Source organism: Ambystoma mexicanum, chromosome 1q (genome assembly GCF_040938575.1).
Source record: "Ambystoma mexicanum isolate Mex_15411 chromosome 1q, UKY_AmexF1_1, whole genome shotgun sequence".
NCBI classification, from domain to species: Eukaryota; Metazoa; Chordata; class Amphibia; order Caudata; family Ambystomatidae; genus Ambystoma; species Ambystoma mexicanum.
Window position 1 is genome coordinate 1,112,458,303 of NC_090922.1, and position 16,779 is coordinate 1,112,475,081.

A 16,779-nucleotide genomic window follows, 5' to 3' on the forward strand; every position below is an offset into this window, starting at 1 on the left:
TCTCTGCTACACATGACAGCGCCACAGCTTCTTCCGTACCTGCTCTTGCTTGCTAAACAAAATGGAATGATACTGCCCGGTTGAGCTCCATTCTCTGTGCGAAAGATATCGGACAATATATCCCTTACTCTGAACTGAAGTTCAGTCCTCCCAAAACATTTCCAGTTTTCCTTTTTGTTCATAGTTTATAGTAGTCCATGTGAGAAACCTGAATGTGTCTCACCTGCTAGTCCCCGGGGATCTATCATCCAGGCATCCAGGACACAGCCATCACTTTTGGATTCAGTTCCTGGGGAGTGTACCAGTGCGGGAGGATCACCTGGTGAGGGGTCTTCTGGGAGTGGAAGTGGGACACCGGATGGTGAGACACAGTACCCCCGTCCCTGTAACACCTTTACCCCATCCTATCAAGTAGGATACTTAGGAACTCAACCACCCCACCCCCCCCCTTTCCTAACACAAACATTTCCTCACGGACAGCTCACTACAAGAGAAAACGGACTAACACCTGAGCTGTATACCTGACATGTCCAAATACGATGGGCAGGCAGCATCAGACAATTACTGCTGACCATACACACACCTGACTTCCATTACACTTCCCCGCATGGATAAAAGGCTGAGCACAAAAGCACACTCTCACAAGGCAAAGCACACGAGGCAGCAGTTCCAAGATGGCAGTTTAATACAAGGTGAAAGACTGCAAAACCGAAGAGTATTACAAGGAGGGAAGTTCCCTTGACCTTTTTAACAAAAGACCGTCACTTTCATGAACCTTCGAGAATAGGAAACGTAAGACCAGGAATCAAGGCTGAACATGCCTGCATTGTGTCAGAAGTAACTAGGGCTCTCCCGCGTCAATAGTCACAGCGGGTAGAATAAGTTGCCGCTGTGGTACTATCCTTGGCTCCTGCAAGAAAGCAGCACCAGTGAATTCTGCACAGCTAGTGAGTTGGGGAGACTGATACCAGAATAGTCTGTGTTGGAGCCAAGGTTTCAAGCTGCAGCTTTGTATAGTGAAAACTGAAGAGAACATTGTATGAAGCGTATGTGGCAAGCGACGCAAACACAATTAAACAGCAGATGAGTGAATGAACTTTGAAGCCAAGATACAATACAATAGACGGAGTGGTCTGGCACCACATGGGATCTCGTCTGTTAGGTATACAGCTGAAAGGTGGCAAATGTGAAGAGTGATAAAGATTTGTGGAACAAAAGTGGTCCTGCAACTTTCAAGCAAAACCCTGTGTACATTCGATAGTTGATGGAAAAATATATGAAGTTGGTCTCGGCCTGGCAGAGGGAGATCAGCTAAAAGCTTTTGGTTAAAGCAAGTTTGTGTAAAGTTATATTGGAAATTGGAATTAGTCCGAGCCTGGCGGAGGGAGACTAATTTAACATTGTATTAAAAGCGATCTGAGACCAACTGAGGGGTGAATCTGCGCTCTGAGCCCGGATGAGGCGGGTCTGGAGTGAACCGTGGTTCAGCCGAGAGAATATCCTGCGAGAAATTGGAAGCCTAAATCATTTATGAACTTTGTGTTGAGAGGATCTGAGACCGGCTGAGGGGATCCGAGGTCAAAGTGAATCGCCTAAGAAACTGAGTACTTGTGACAGTCTAAAAGAGGGAAATAACTTATTGTTTGTCACATCAGGTCCTCTGAATGAAGAGACTTTGAAAGACAAAGAAAGAGACTTAGGCACGGAAGGCCCTGATGCTAATGATTGAACTGTAGCCTCATGCTAAAGAAGTCAGAGTGCTACGGTTGAGTGTACCGCCTTGTACGTGCTGAAAACGTGGGGAAGGGAGGCCAATGGCCTGAACATCCTGACATATCATTTTGTGAACACGTCTTTCTTTTTCGTAATATTGTTTCCCCGCACTATTTATATTTAGAGGTAAGGATTGGCAATAGGTTTATTTGATTGGGCCCTTTTATATTGACAAGACATTACTACGACTGTGTTATTATTTGATGGTCCTAGCTTGCTCCCATCTGTAGATTTAGGATTAGATGGCGGTTTTTCAAACCCTTTAAGTTCATTAAACACCCTTGTTCTGTGGTCATTTGCCTATTTTACTGTTGATACCATGCCTTCCTTACATCTGCCATCCAAGCCCTACCATATGTTGTCTTTGGATCTATAAAAACGGCTCCATCAAATGCCTTACAAATGAATGCTTCCTCAATATCCACAGTCAGTCAAAGCACAGCATCCAATACTAATTTCGATACATACTCCATTTCTGCTCCAATTCTTTAAAAAATACATCAACCTCTATTACCTTATAGAGCACAGAATTCCACGCTATATGTTAATGTTAAAGGTCATTTGTACCGCGCACTATCACCACCGGAGTGGTCCCCTGGCGCTCTGGCGGCTCTGAAAGAGGGGGGGGATGGTGGGTTAGTGGGTGGAGGCTGGAAAAGTGCAAGATTGCAGTGATGTGCTGTTGGCAGCCTCAGCCCGGTGGTTCCGTCGGCTGGGCCTGGGGTGTATGCGGCCGGTAGTCGTCGTGTGCTGATGTGCGAGTCTGTGTTTTTTTTTTTGTTTTGTTGTTGCAGTGTAGTGAAGTTCGTGCGGTTTGCTGCGCTAGAGGTTTGTGGTTGTGTTTGGTTTGGAGTTTGAGAGGTGTATGCAGAGAAGGAAATTGTTAGTGGTATTCGTTAGTCATCTCTATCCTGGACTGAACCGTGTAATCTTACCCGACGGGATGCTTGTACACCCTGAGCCTCAGGAGGTATGTGCCCGATTTTCCATTCGAGGCCGTTTGAGGATCTAGCTGCCCCCTCCGCCCGCTCCCTTAATAACCTTGCATGCTCCTCCCCCCCTCCACATGACTAGCGCCGCTGCTAGTGTCCATACACCCGGTTGTGTGGTGATTGGTGGTATATTGTCTGTTCCACAGCCTCGTGGGACCTAGTTGTGGCTGTAAGGGCGGTGGGGGATGGTAAGGGTTGGCTGGAGTAGTTGTATCCGTTTCTCTGTGTCTCGCGGGTGGACCCCTGTGTCCAGCGTCAGCCCTGTTGGTGCCCCGGGTACTTCTGTCGGTTCTAGCGGTTTGTCACTGTCCTTTTTTGATGATTCGTTTGTCTTATTGTTGTTTTGGTTTTATTCTCCGGTGTTGAAGAGGTAGGTTTTTAGTAATTTTCTGAATTTAAGGTGGTCTTTGGTGTTCCTTATTAATTTTGGGATGTTGTTCCAGGTTTTCGCGGCTAGGTGGTAGAAAGCGGTGCCTCCGAGTTTCTTCTTGATGTAAGGTTTTTGTTCCAGTCGGATTTCGTTGGTTGACCTGAGTGGTCTCGTTGGCTTGTAGATTGTTATTTTTTTTTGTAGGAATTCAGCTCCTTGTCCGCTGATTGCCCTGTGCGTTATGCACATTGTTTTGAAGATGATACGCTGTTTTACTGGGAGCCAGTGTAGTGTTTTTAGGGCCGGGGTGATGTGGTCTCTTCTGGATAGTTTGAGGAGTAGTCTGGCTGCAGTGTTTTGGATCCGTTGTAGCTTCTTCAGTAGGTATTCCGGTATACCGAAGTAGAGGCTGTTTGCATAGTCGATACTTGACATGATGAGGCCGACGATGGTGAGTGTTTTGTGTGTGAAGGAGAGGAAAGGTAGTATTTTTCTTGCAGTGTGGAGGAGGAAGAAGCATTTCTTGACTGTTGCGTTTATTTGCGGTTCTAAGGTTAGGGTGTTGTCCATCAGGACTCCCAGATTTTTTTACTACCTTAGATGGTGATGGTATAGATCCCATTTCCGTTGGCCACGGGATGGCGGTTTCCTTCTCTTGGTCTTTGGATATGATCATGATTTCTGTTTTTCCTGGGTTGATTTTCAGGTTGTTGGCATTCATCCAGTTGAAGACTTCTTTTAGACAGTCGGTTAGGTTCGAATGATCGGCTTGGGTGTCTTCGATCTTGTAGATGATTTGAGTGTCGTCTGCATAGTTGTAGCATTTGATGTTGCGTTTCTTGAAGATTCTGATTACAGGGGTTTGGTAGATGTTGAAGTACAATGGAGATAGTGAGGATCCTTGTGGTACTCCACAGTCGTTGACTCGTGGGGTGGATTTGAAGGGTTTGATCCAGACGGTTTCAGTTCTGTCTGCTAGGAATGATTTAGTCCAGCGTATATGGCAATAAGATTCACAAGAACTGTCCAACTTTCCCCCTTTCAAGATTAGGATGATTGCTTGCTTCCAGCTAGATGGCAGAAAACAAATATCTTGCACCTCTAAATAAGAACACAACAAAATCTACAAACAATTTACTGGCCATCTGGGTAGGGTGACAAATCGTCTCTTCTCCCCTGGGGTTTGGGGGCTTTCCCAGGGGGCCAGGGAGGTGCTTTCACAGTAAAATCATCCCACTGGGGGGTGGTGCACCGGGGGAGGATCGCATGGGAGAGGAAGACCCTTATGGGATTAGGGACGACCATCCCCCGAGAATGCGGTATACCCTTCTCCAATAATTCCCTCCAGTGCTAATCTTTTGTTGTAAAGTCCACCAACCTAATATGTTAGACCTGACTGAAAACACAATTGTCGTTCCATATACTTCCAATGCTAGTATTGTGAAGATGACCAGGAGCACAAAGATCACTCCAGAGAACTGCAGTGACCGGTCTAGTCTCACAGCATTTGTTTGGTCAAAGGCAATACAAAATAGCAGAGGGAAACCAACATGAAGACAGCCACCCTCCGACGAGTAAACCTGGGAGACGATGCATGATATTGTGCACGGAGGTAAAGGAGAGCATGAAGTTAGTCCAGCACTGCTGGCCAAACAACCTTCCGGGCGTCCCGAAGACCGTGAAGCTGCCGTAGAGCAAAACTGCAGCTCAAGAATGAAACCGCAGACGGTGAAGCAACCACTGTCTAAGCGCAACACCTGAACACTGCTGGAAGCCAAATCCTCAGTCAGAGAAGGAAGTAGTAACCATCAGAGCCACCACTGTCCTGCCTCACAGCGGAGCACTGCTGATCGGAAGATAGAAACCACACGGGCAGACGGAGAGGTGCTAGAGGTCCAGGAGGAATCGGGGACCAACTGCAGAGCACAAGATGAGGGTTTGGTACCCCAGGAATAACAAGAGAAAGTAATGTGTATGCTTGGCAGGAGAGTAAACCAAGCAGGCAAGAGACATTATGATATGATATGGTATTTGTAACGCGCCTATACACAAGTGTTTCAAGGCGCGACGAGGCAGGGAGGGAGGGAAACAAGGGGAAGACAGACAAACGATCCTACTAGGCCAGGTGTCATTCAGATCGCGCAAGTGCAGAGGTAAGGGGAAAAGGAGAAAGTGCAGGGGGAGGAGGTGGGGGGGAAAGTGCAGTACAAGGTAAGTAGCGTAATAAAATAATAAATAATAAATAAAAGGGCCAGCTGGTGGCAAGTGCGAGGTAAGTGCAGAGCAAGTGCTGGGAAGGGGGCTGTAGGGATAGTGACAGTCCCACAGTGCAGGGGGAGCCAGGGAGGCAGTGCAAGTGGAGAGTGGCTGGGCCCTGGACCGAGGTCACTGAGAGTGGCCCAGATGCAGGTTTAGTGCAGAGTTCAGTGGGGAGTTAAGCAGGTTTAGCAGGGGAGAGGGAGAGAGAAGGCAGAAGCGAAGAGGAAGGTTTTGAGGTGCTTCCGGAACCGGAGATGGTTCTCCTCGAGTTTCAGGGAGGCAGGAAGGCTGTTCCAGAGGGAGGACCCTGCTGCGGAGAGAGATCTACCCCCAGCTCGTTGCTTCGAGAAGCGGCTGACCATGAGGGAGTTGGAGACGGATGAGCGAAGGGCTCGTGAAGGAAGATATTTAGGAAGAGAGAGTTGAAGGTATTTAGGCCCCAAGCCCCAGAAGGCCTTGTGGACAATGCAGAGGGTTTTGAACTTAATCCTCGCAGCCACTGGGAGCCAGTGAAGAGATTTCAGTCCTGGAGAGATACGGTCCCTGGGCTTGAGGCCAAGGACAAGTCTCGCAGTTCTGTTCTGGATAAGTTGCAGAGGGCGGAGAGTGGAGGCAGGCAGATTAAGATAGAGGCTGTTACAGTAGTCCAGCCTTGAGAGAACCAGGGCTCGGGAGACAGTGAGCTTCTGGGGGAAGGAGAGGAAGGGAAGAATACCTCTGAGGAGGTGCAGCTGGTAGTGTGACTTCTTAGAGACGTCAGATATATGAGGAGAGAAGGAGAGTGTGGAGTCGAAGATGACCCCGAGGTTTTTAGCCTTGCAGGTAGGGGCAGGAAGGGGGCCAAGGGAGGCCGGCCAGAGAGCTGCAGGGAAGGAGGGAGTGAGTGTGCCGATGAGTAGAATCTCAGTCTTACTGGCGTTAAGGCAGAGGTCATTGGCGGCACACCATTCCTGGATAGCAGACAGTCGGAGATGAGGGAAGGAGAGGAGGAGGCCGAGGGTAGCCTGAAAATGAGCTGGGTATCGTCCGCATAGCACTGGAAGTGGGGGCAGAGAGCGGCGATGCGGTGGGCAAGGAGTGCCAGATACTGGTTGAAAAGCCAGGGAGAGAGGTTGGATCCCTGGGGGACACCACAGGTGGAGAAAAAGATGTCAGAGAGGAAGGAGCCCATTTGGACCTGGGAGGGTCGACCGGAAAGGAAAGAGGTCAGCCATGCCAGAGCCTGACCAGTGATACCCAGGTTATCACGGAGACGGTTGAGCAGGATGGCATGGTTGACAGTGTCAAAGGCAGAGGAGAGATCGAGCAGAATGAGAACACATGGAGTGTTGGAATCGAGGTTCAGGAGCAGGTCCTCACGGATGTTCAGGAGAGCAGTTTCCGTGCTTCTGGCCGCTCTGAAGCCGGATTGATGGTCATGAAGATTACCAACATATTCAGCATGGAGGTTAAGCTGGGAGATGGCCAGTTTCTCCAGGAGCTTGCCCAGGAAGGGAGTAATGGAGATTGGGCGATAGTTGGCCGGGCAGGAGGGGTCGGAAGAGGGTTTCTTGAGGAGGGGGTGCACAAGGGAGTGCTTGAGGGGGGATGGGAAGACTCCAGAGGCGAATGAGTGGTTGCAAAAGTCAGCCAGGGCAGGAGCCAGGGAGTCGATGTGGTCCTTGATGGTTTTGGAGGAACAGGGGTGAACCTGTTTAGACGAGGCTTTCATGGATCGGACTTGTCTGGAAACCTCATCAGCAGAAAAAGGTGGAAAAGCAGAGAAGGAGGGCGGAGGGGCGGCTGCAAGAGAGCAAGAGGAAGAGCCGGGAAGAGAGGGAGGGAGGAGAGAGGAGGAGAGCGAGGACAGGATGTCCTGAGTTTTTGAGATGAAGTGCGAGGCCAGTGCAGTGCAGAGGGCCTGGGAGGGGACAAGAGAGGTAGAGACTGCAGCAGGGTTGGCCAGCTCCTTGCAGATTTTAAAGAGTTCGGCCGAGTTGTTAGATGCCTCAGAGATGCGGGCTTGGATAAGTGCTCTCTTCTTGGTGAGAATGGAGAGCCGGTATTGCCTTTGGAGCAGGCGGCAGGCCAGTTTGTCAGAGGATGAACATGAAGCACGCCATTTCCTCTCTGCCACCCTGCACTTGCGTTTTAGGGTGACGAGATCCGAGTCATACCAGGAGTTACATTTGGCTTTGGGCTTCAGGCGGATTCTCATGACGGGAGCAAGGATATCGAGAGTATCAGATATAGAGGAATAGAGCATGGAGAGGGCTGTGTCAGGGTGGGAGTCAGCCGAGGGGGGAGAAGGGGGCGAGAAGGTAGCAGCGAAAGCCTCAACTGACACGCGCTTCATGGGTCGGATGACCGAGAAGGTGGGTGGCAGTGAAGAGGGTGGCTTTGCCTGTGGGGTAGGGAGGGAGAGGTGGGAGGATAGGAGAAAGTGATCGCTCCAGGAGAGAGGAGTGGAGAGAGGGAGGGAGAGGGGAAGGTCAGAAGAGATCAGAGCATCAAGAGTGTGCCCTGCAGAGTGAGTAGGCCCAGACGGGAGAATAGAGAGTGAGAGAGAGTTGCAGAGTTCGCGGAAGAGACCAGTGGGGGGACAGGAGGCATCGAGGTGGATGTTGAAGTCACCGAGAAAGAGGAGTTGGGTGGTTGAGGACAGGAGTGAGGAGGAGAGGTCAGCCCACTCAGAGAGGAAGGAGGAAATTTGACCAGGTGGCCGATAGATAGTAGCCACGGTAAGGGAATGGCTAGGAGAGAGAGAAAGTCGGCAGACAAGACATTCAAAAGAGGAGTAGGTCTGCGTAGGAGTGACAGTGGCAGGAATCCACTCAGGGAAGATAAGGGCAACACCACCCCCTGAACGGTTGGGCCTGGGCACGGAGAGGATCTTGTAGCCGTCAGGTAGGAGTGTGTCGAAGCTGGTGGCAGAGCTGGCAGTGAACCAAGTCTCAGTGAGACCGAGGACGTCGAGGTCCAGTTCCTCAAGAAGGCGACAGATATCAGAGGAGTGCTTGATGGCAGAGCGAGAGTTTAGAGTGGCAATGTGGAGAAGGTTGCCACCCTTGAAAAACTTCCGGGGAGGGGTACAGATCAGAGGTACGCCCTGCAGAGGTGTTAGAGAAGGAGTTGAAGAGGGAGCAAGAGAAGGGGCAGGGAGGGAGGGGAGAGGCAAGGTAGCCGAGGACAGAGGAGGGGGGACAGCGGGAGCGGAGAGGAAGTTGATGAGGCATGGGAAGCGTCTATCAAAGAGGTGAAGGTTGGCCTGAGGGCCTTGGACCAAGACGGTCCCGTTAGCATAGACATTAATGATGGCTTTAGAGGAGTGGAAAGGGGCCAAGAGGACATCCCAACGGGTGCCACCATTAATGGGAGAGGTGGAGAAAGGAGAGAGCACAGCGACCATGTGAAGGGTCCATAGGTCAGGTGAAGGCACGAAGAAGAGAATGTCAGTGAGAGTTTCCTTGGAGCAGGCGCTCGTGTAGGTGTCAGCGATAGGGAGGCCTGGGTTGGAGACCAGGATGTCCTTTTTAAACTTTTTCCTACCGGATTTAGTGAGGAGAGCAGGATAGTCAATGGAGAAGCAGTTAGAGTAGATAGGCGAGATAGAGAGCACCATGGAGTAGGAGGGGAGGCGGACGACACGAGTATGCAGACAGGAAGTGAGTGGAGGGCACTAGTTTACCACAAAGCAGAGCAAACAGTAATGCGTAATAGGTCAGGGCCACCTAAGTTTGAGAATCCTGCGAGGGGAGAAAAGCACCCTAGTTTAACACAATGCAGAACAAACAGTAATGCGTAGTAGGTCAGGGCCACCTAAGTATGAGAATCCTGCGAGGGGAGAAAAGCACCCTAGTTTAACACAATGCAGAACAAACAGTAATGCGTAGTAGGTCAGGGCCACCTAAGTATGAGAATCCTGCGAGGGGAGAAAAGCACCCTAGTTTAACACAATGCAGAGCAAACAGTAATGCGTAATAGGTCAGGGCCACCTAAGTTAGTGTAAGTCTGGGACCCACACCCATATAAGAGCCAGAGACTCAGAAGTTCTTGGACCCTGAGAGAGAAACAGACGTTCCAAAGGGAAACATATGGTTGGAAGGCGAGTAAACCAAGCTACTGTGAAACTGCAATGCGAGTCTGGGACCTGCAGCCTTACGAAAGCCAGAGAACAAGAGGGTTTGGGGACCCTAAGAGAAACAAGACCAACAAGAAAAACATATATGCTTGGAAGGAGAGTGTATACCAAGCTGTTATAATACCTCAGTGCGGGTTCTGGGACCCAGATCATTTATAAGGCAAAGATTAATGGGAAGTTCAGTCAAAGCACGGAAAAGCAGAGGACGTTTGGTACACCTTTGGGGAAAGCCCGGGAAAGGGAGACCAGTCGTCCTGGCCGAGTGAACAAGGTTTACTTTTGGAGTTAGTTTTCCCCTGTCAAGAACCCACATAAGGAGCAGAGGGAATCCTACCTGTGAACTGAAACACGAATGAATCCAGGGGACAGGATCTAATCCCTGGATATGCAAATATTACTTTGTGGAAAAGGAACACTTGCTTTAATTGACAACCCGAGACATGGAAAACATTCTGTTGCAAGAACTTTCATTACCACTTTAGTTGTGAATATAGTATCCTTGCACATTAGGTTTAAGTTATTAGTGTTACGGTCACAAGCAGGGTTTTTGGCCGTGGCAGTGGGGGACTATTTATTGAACATCCTGATGTTTGCATTCGATTTCTTTGAGGCAGGGAAAACCACTCTGCTTTAGGGACAGAGCTTGTTTTCCCCAACCCTTTTATTGGTTAATAAAAGTTTATAACTAAAACTGTCACCTTTTGGGTCCACGCCTTACTTCTGCACCCTTCTGCTAGAAATAGATATTTACTCCATCCCTTTAGGACTTGAATTCCTACTCTTATTTAAGACTTTCTGCAGTACACACTGGAAAAAAGTAATTTCCATAGCTTCACCATTCCTCCACACACAGCTCTCAAGTTTCCGCTGGCCATGCATGAGAAGGATATCCAGGCCTCTTTTTTTTCCCCTTTGCGTTCTGTAACTTGCAGCGTTTTTCTTTGAAAGTTAGCAACACCACAAGTACCAGAATTCCAAGTAAAAACCCGACTGGGGGCCCTTCTCCCACTTGACCATGGAAAAATTGATGGCTCCGACCACAGCTTTCCGAGACGCTCCAATTCACTTTCATAAACAAATCTTCATCTCTGGTCTATCAGCAGGGGCATAATTACCAACACTATGGACGCTGGCAAAGTACTCTCCAAACAAGTTAGCTTTACTGCAGGCATTCACCATATTGGTTCTATGTCTTTTGTTAGACTGCTATTTAAAAGTCTGCATTTCTTTGTGCACTTTTGGTTGTCATGAATTCAATCCGTTTTTTTGGTTTATGGGTATCGTCCCCCAGCCACCACCCACCAGCCCACGCTGCATCCCTCTCACTCACGACCCCAGCCTGTCTACTCCTCTACCCCCACATTTACATGTGTATGGATGGGTAGTAAATCGAGTTCAACCGAAAGTGCAAACGTTTAAATGGCAGTCCATGAAAACACGTATTACTCACCATACCACAACCTCCTCTATAATGGGAATTCACCTTTTCCTTCAGCCTGTCTTTTCATACTTTTCCATTTTATCCAGACCTCCTGCATGCGTGTCGCCATGAATAGACGCACAACATTTTCTCCAGCATGCCCTCAGCTGTGTTCAGATTATCTGACAGCCTTGTGGTTGGAGTTTGGAGGCATGTGTAGCGAATACCAGAAAAGTTTTGTTGGGTTTATCAAAGCTTGGAAAAATAACCCTTCCACCTGAAATCTAGGAAATCTAATAATCAGCCGGGTTAGAATATCATGTTCACTGTTGGTTGACCCATTGCTCCCAAACTGTTTACAAAGTGTGAGATTTAACATCCACTTACAGATGCTGGTGAATAGTTGACACTTACCTGGCTTGCATACTAGTTGCAGGTGTTCTAGTATTGACCTATACATTTTGCATACATGACGTATGACACTTTGGCAGCCCTGTACTTGCCATATGTTTTTTGGGAGCATTTTATTTCAATATTGCATGTACTTTAACAAATATATCAATGTTTCCAGTTAATTGCATAGCTTGTCTATCTCTTTTCTCCAGAGATGCATTGATTAAAATGAAAGATGTCTACGAGAAAAATCCACAAATGGGCGATCCAGTTAGTTTGCAGCCAAAATTAGTTGAAACAATGGGTAACATCGACCGTCTCCGAATGGAAATTAACAAGAATGAGGTAATTTGTTTTTTCTAGCTTGTTAAAATTCAAACTATTTAAGGCATCATACTCTCTGCGGTGGCCATAACAATCTAGGGCCCAAGCTAATGTGGGCCTAAGTGTGGTTACTGGCAGGTGAAAGCTGCCACCGAGGCTATGGTGACAATTGGTACCCTGTTGGCTAATCCCCTGAGGTGCTAAGTGTACACTGAACGTGAAAGTCCTGCAAATTGAAGCTGGGACTCTGAGATGAACCCCTCTTGGATTACCTTGGTGTGTGTAGACTGAGGTGGTGAGGACCAGAATTCGGGACAATCCATATTGCAAGAAGAGCATGTGCACTACGTGGGCTGGAGAAGAGGGGCGTTCTGGTCTCAGAGCGCAGGCAACTAGCGGGATTAAGCAGTGAGGGGTTCAGAAGATGGGGAGACGGAAGGGCTGTCCAGTGTGAAGAGGGGCCAAAGGAGGCCAGACATGAGTATGAGAAAGGTGTGCGCTTGCCCCTGTCCAGAGCAAGCTGGTTGACTGATGCACCTGAGGTAGTTAGTAGCTAGCATTGCTGTTAAAACCACTTGGAAATGGGTCATAGCTTTGCCACTGTGTGATTATTACTGCACTGAGTAATCCTCGTTTGCCACAGACGGGTTGTCACTCTTTGAACCTGCCACCTTTAATTGTTTTGGTGCCGTGTAAAAGTTAGTACAAAAATGCACTCGCTCAATGAAATGATTTCATTAACAGATGACCACCATTACGAGAATTGGCAGTAATATTTCAGGTTTTACGCTTTTAACTTTCATCTTCCAATCCAAATGGCAGTGACCTTTTCTGCAGTGTAAATGTTTCTCCTTTCCTCTACCATTTCCTGTGCCGTGAAGCCTTTTTTTGTAACATATGACCTTTTTTTTGCCAGATTCGGATTTATGTATTTTCAACATGTACACCTGCTAAAATTGTCAGGGTAAGTGTTAGGGTATGGGTTTGGGTAAGTGTTAAAGGGATACAGGGGTTGGACAAGAGCACCTTCTGCTCGACAGCCACAAAATCTAGAAGAGGAGCCTGATGAAAACAAAAACCCAAGAATGATCCTAGAAGAGCTCTTCGCCGACGGACACAACTGTACCAACACCTAAACTAGATATCGACCTGAAAGGAAACCTTAACACCAGTCGGAAGACAACGCCAACAATAAAACACAAACCAAACTACACCTTTTAAACTCCACTGCAACCTAATAAACGCAAGATCCATGTCAAAACACTCATCAGAGATCTTTGGCCTTCTCTGCGATAACGGCATTGACATCCTATTCATTACAGAAACCTGGCTGGATGACAACTACAAAATCGCACGCCAAAGCTACCTCACCAGCAACTTCAAATGCCTTTAGGTAAACAGGAAAAATACAAAAGGAGGCCTCGCAATAGCATTCAAAGAACACCTGAAAGTAAAAACAGACAAACCTCTTAACATCATCAAATGCGAAACCATGGTCATACACCTATCAGCGAATCCAAAAACAAACTTCAAATTCATACTGGTTTACAGACCACCGACCTACGATGCAACCTTTGTCGACAACTTCATAGAAGCCACCACCAACATAGCCATTGAGCACGAACATTTAATAATCCTGGGGGCTTCAACATTTGGTTAGAAGAAAAACACGCCAACTCTCAAAACTCACTAATTGGACAGCTAACAACCATGAAATTACAAGAGTTGGTCAAAGGAGCAACACACTTGGCAGGACACACCCTTGAGGCAATCTTCGCCAAGAAAAGCACTTATCACCACGGCACCACCAATACAAATATTGTGGCGCGACCATCTCATCATCCCATCCGTGATCACACTACCAACTCGAGTCGGCATCCTGCCCCTCAAGCTCACAACCACAACAAAAAGAAACTGTAAAACAGTCAAAGCAAGCAACCTAATGGAACAACTGGAGATGCCCAAACCTTCAGCAGCAGAACTGGAGAAGGCAGACCTAGACGGGAAAGTTGAGCTACTCCACAAATGGATTGCTGATGCAATCGAAAACATTGCCGCAGAAAAACCATTTAGCCACTCAAGAAAAAAAGCAATGGAAAATTGGTTCACCCCACTACTAAGCACCATGAAAAAGAACAAGAAGCTGGAATTGGAATGGAGGAAAGAATACAACCAAGATAAGAAAACCCAGTTCCAGAAACAAATCCGATCATACAAGAAGGAAATTCAAAAGTCAGAGAAGGCATTATGATGACAGAATCACCAATGCCGCCAACACACAAAAAGAGATGTTCAACATCATAAAAGAAATGTGAAACCCACCTAGTTGTGACAACATGCCAACCCCCTCAGAGAAAATATGCAATGACTTGACTGACCATTTCAAGAACACAATCAATGACACCCGACAAATCATACAAAACAGACCAACCAACCCTAACACTCAACTAACCGGACCTGACGAGGAGCCACATCACAAACTCCAAAGCATCCTGGAAATATCAGCAGAGGCCTTCGTCAAGCTGGTAAAACACAGCAAGAAACCGGGATCCCCCATGCATCCCTGCCCCCCAGACATCTACAAATCAATCCTCGCACAAGGAACACCATCAGAATACTACAGAAATGTCTTAAATCTTTCACTCACAACAGGAACAGTACCACAATCCATCAAATCAGCATATATTAAGCCGCTCTTAAAAAACACAAGTGGCGAGGTGGAAGACCTCCAACTACAGACCGATTTCAAACATTCCCTACCCGGCAAACTCCTAGAAACTTGCGTATTCAAATTAACCCAACAACATGTATAAAAACACCACTTGCTAGACCAAGCACAAATCCGCTTCAGACCCGCAAGAGGAACAGAATCGGCACTATCCATCTGGGACGACCTAGAAGCAAACGCAACACAATCCTGGCTCAGATTCTGCAAGAACTCTCTGCAGCCTTCAACACAGTAAGCCATGACACCCTAACCAAAAGATTGGAAGATATAGGTATACCCGACATGGTACTACTCTGCATTAAATCATTCCTAGCCGACCGAACAGAAAACGTATGGATAAAACCCTTTAAATCTACTCCACAAGTTAATGACTGTGGTACCACAAGGATTCTCACTATCACCGCTATACTTCAACATCTAACAGACTCCAGTAATCAGAATCTTCAAAAAATACAAAATTACATGCTACAACTATGCAGACAACACTCAAATCATCTACAAAATCGAAGATACTCAAGCCAATCACTCAACCCTAATAGAATATCTGAAAGAAGTCTTTGACTGGATGAACGCCAACAACTTGAAAATCAACCCAGGAAAGACAGAAATCATGATTATATCCAAACACCAAGAGAACAACACCTGCATTCCTTGGCTGATGGAAATGGGACCTGCGCCCACACCATCTAAGTGTCTGGGATAAAATCTGGGAGTGCTAATGGACAACACCCTTACCTTAGAACCACAAGTAAACGCAATAATCAAGTAATGCTTCTTCCTCCTTCACACAAGAAGAAACTTTCCTCTCCTTCACCCACAAAACTCTGGACTATCGTCGCCTTCATCATGTCAAGCACCGACTACGCAAACAGCCTCTACCTCAGGATGCCAGAATACCTCCTGAATAAATGACAATGTATCCAAAATGCAGCAGCCAGACTCCTCCTCAAACTATCCAGAAGAGACCACATCACTCCAGCACTATAAATACTACATTGGCTCCCAATCGAACATTCTATCACGTTCAAAACAATGCGCATAGCACACAGGGCAATCAGTGGACAGGGAGCTGAATTCCTACAAAAGAAAATAACAATCTACAAGCCAACGAGACTCCTCAAATCCAGCAATGAAATCCGCCTGGAAACATAACCATACTTAAAAAAAAAAAAGAAAATTAAAAAAATAAAAAAAAAATAGGGGGCTACTCTTCCTCCCACCTGGACGCAAAAACCTGGAACAACATCCTGAAAGAAATAAGAAACACAAAGACCACCTAAAATTTAGAACACTTATTAAAACTTGGCTCTTCAACACCTTGGAACCAAATTGAAACTACTAAACAATAAAACAGGAGAAACACAGAACAGAATATATGATGGCACCGACAACACCCAGAACCGACTCAGGGAAACTCCTACAACAAGCAAGATGACGCTAGGTGGAATTGAACACAAGCGAAATTAGCATACATGCCCAACACTATCCAACAACCTTACCCACTCCATGAGCATTAGCAAGTGCCATAATTAGATAGAATTTTGAATGTTAGCAAGTACCACAATTAGATAGAATTGTGAACATCAGCCTGCGTCACATTTATATAGGATTGTGAAGGTTTGTAAGTACCACATTTGGATAGAATCGTGAATGTTAGAAAGTGCACACTCAGAATTGTGAACATTAGTGTGCGTCACATCTAGAAAAGGATCTTGAGTGTCGGCCGGTTTCACATCTAGATAGAATAGCGAATATTAGCCATTGCCACATTTAGACTGCATAGGAGATATTAACAATTCCATATTCAGATAGAATTGTAAATGCTAGCTTGATTCGCATCTAGACAGGTTTGTATTTAAAAAAAAAAAATTATAATCATTTTTAAGGTCGGTCAGTGCCACATCTGGATATAATAGTGAATATGGGCATGTGTTATATAAAGACAGGATTGTGAATATTAGCCAATGCCGGATCTAGATAGAAATGCGGAGATATTCACGAGCCACGCCTAGAAAGAATGTGGAAATTTAGCACTTATCACCTCTAGATAACGAGGGCAATAACCAACCCACTTACAATCTCACCCCTCTGCATACACCTCTCAAACTCTAACCAACCACAACCCTAAAGCACAACAAACTTCACTACACCGCAACAACAAAACCAACCACACATAGCTTTGCACAACAGCACACGATGGCTACCGACCGTTAAAGCACCCCCAAGGTCAGCGAACTGTGTTAAACGAACTGAAGCTGCCAACAGCACATCACTGCTCACTTGCGCTTATCCCGCTCATTCCCACTAACTTCACCCCTTCCCCCTCCCTCTTTTCCTTTTCAGATCCGCCAGGGGACCACTCCGGTGGTGATAGTGTGCGAAACAAATAACCATTAACAA

The 16,779-nt window shown here is 46.9% G+C and overlaps 1 protein-coding gene across 3 annotated transcripts in view; it reads left to right on the forward strand.

The window, feature by feature from the left end:
* Positions 1 to 16,779, forward strand: part of FNBP1L (formin binding protein 1 like) — a 1,167,050-nt gene that overhangs the window by 958,242 nt on the left and 192,029 nt on the right. For all 3 annotated transcript variants that reach the window (XM_069641836.1, XM_069641837.1, XM_069641838.1), the window contains one exon: positions 11,540 to 11,672. In XM_069641836.1, the coding sequence (XP_069497937.1) occupies positions 11,540 to 11,672 (133 nt within the window). The remainder of the gene's footprint in view (positions 1 to 11,539; positions 11,673 to 16,779) is intronic.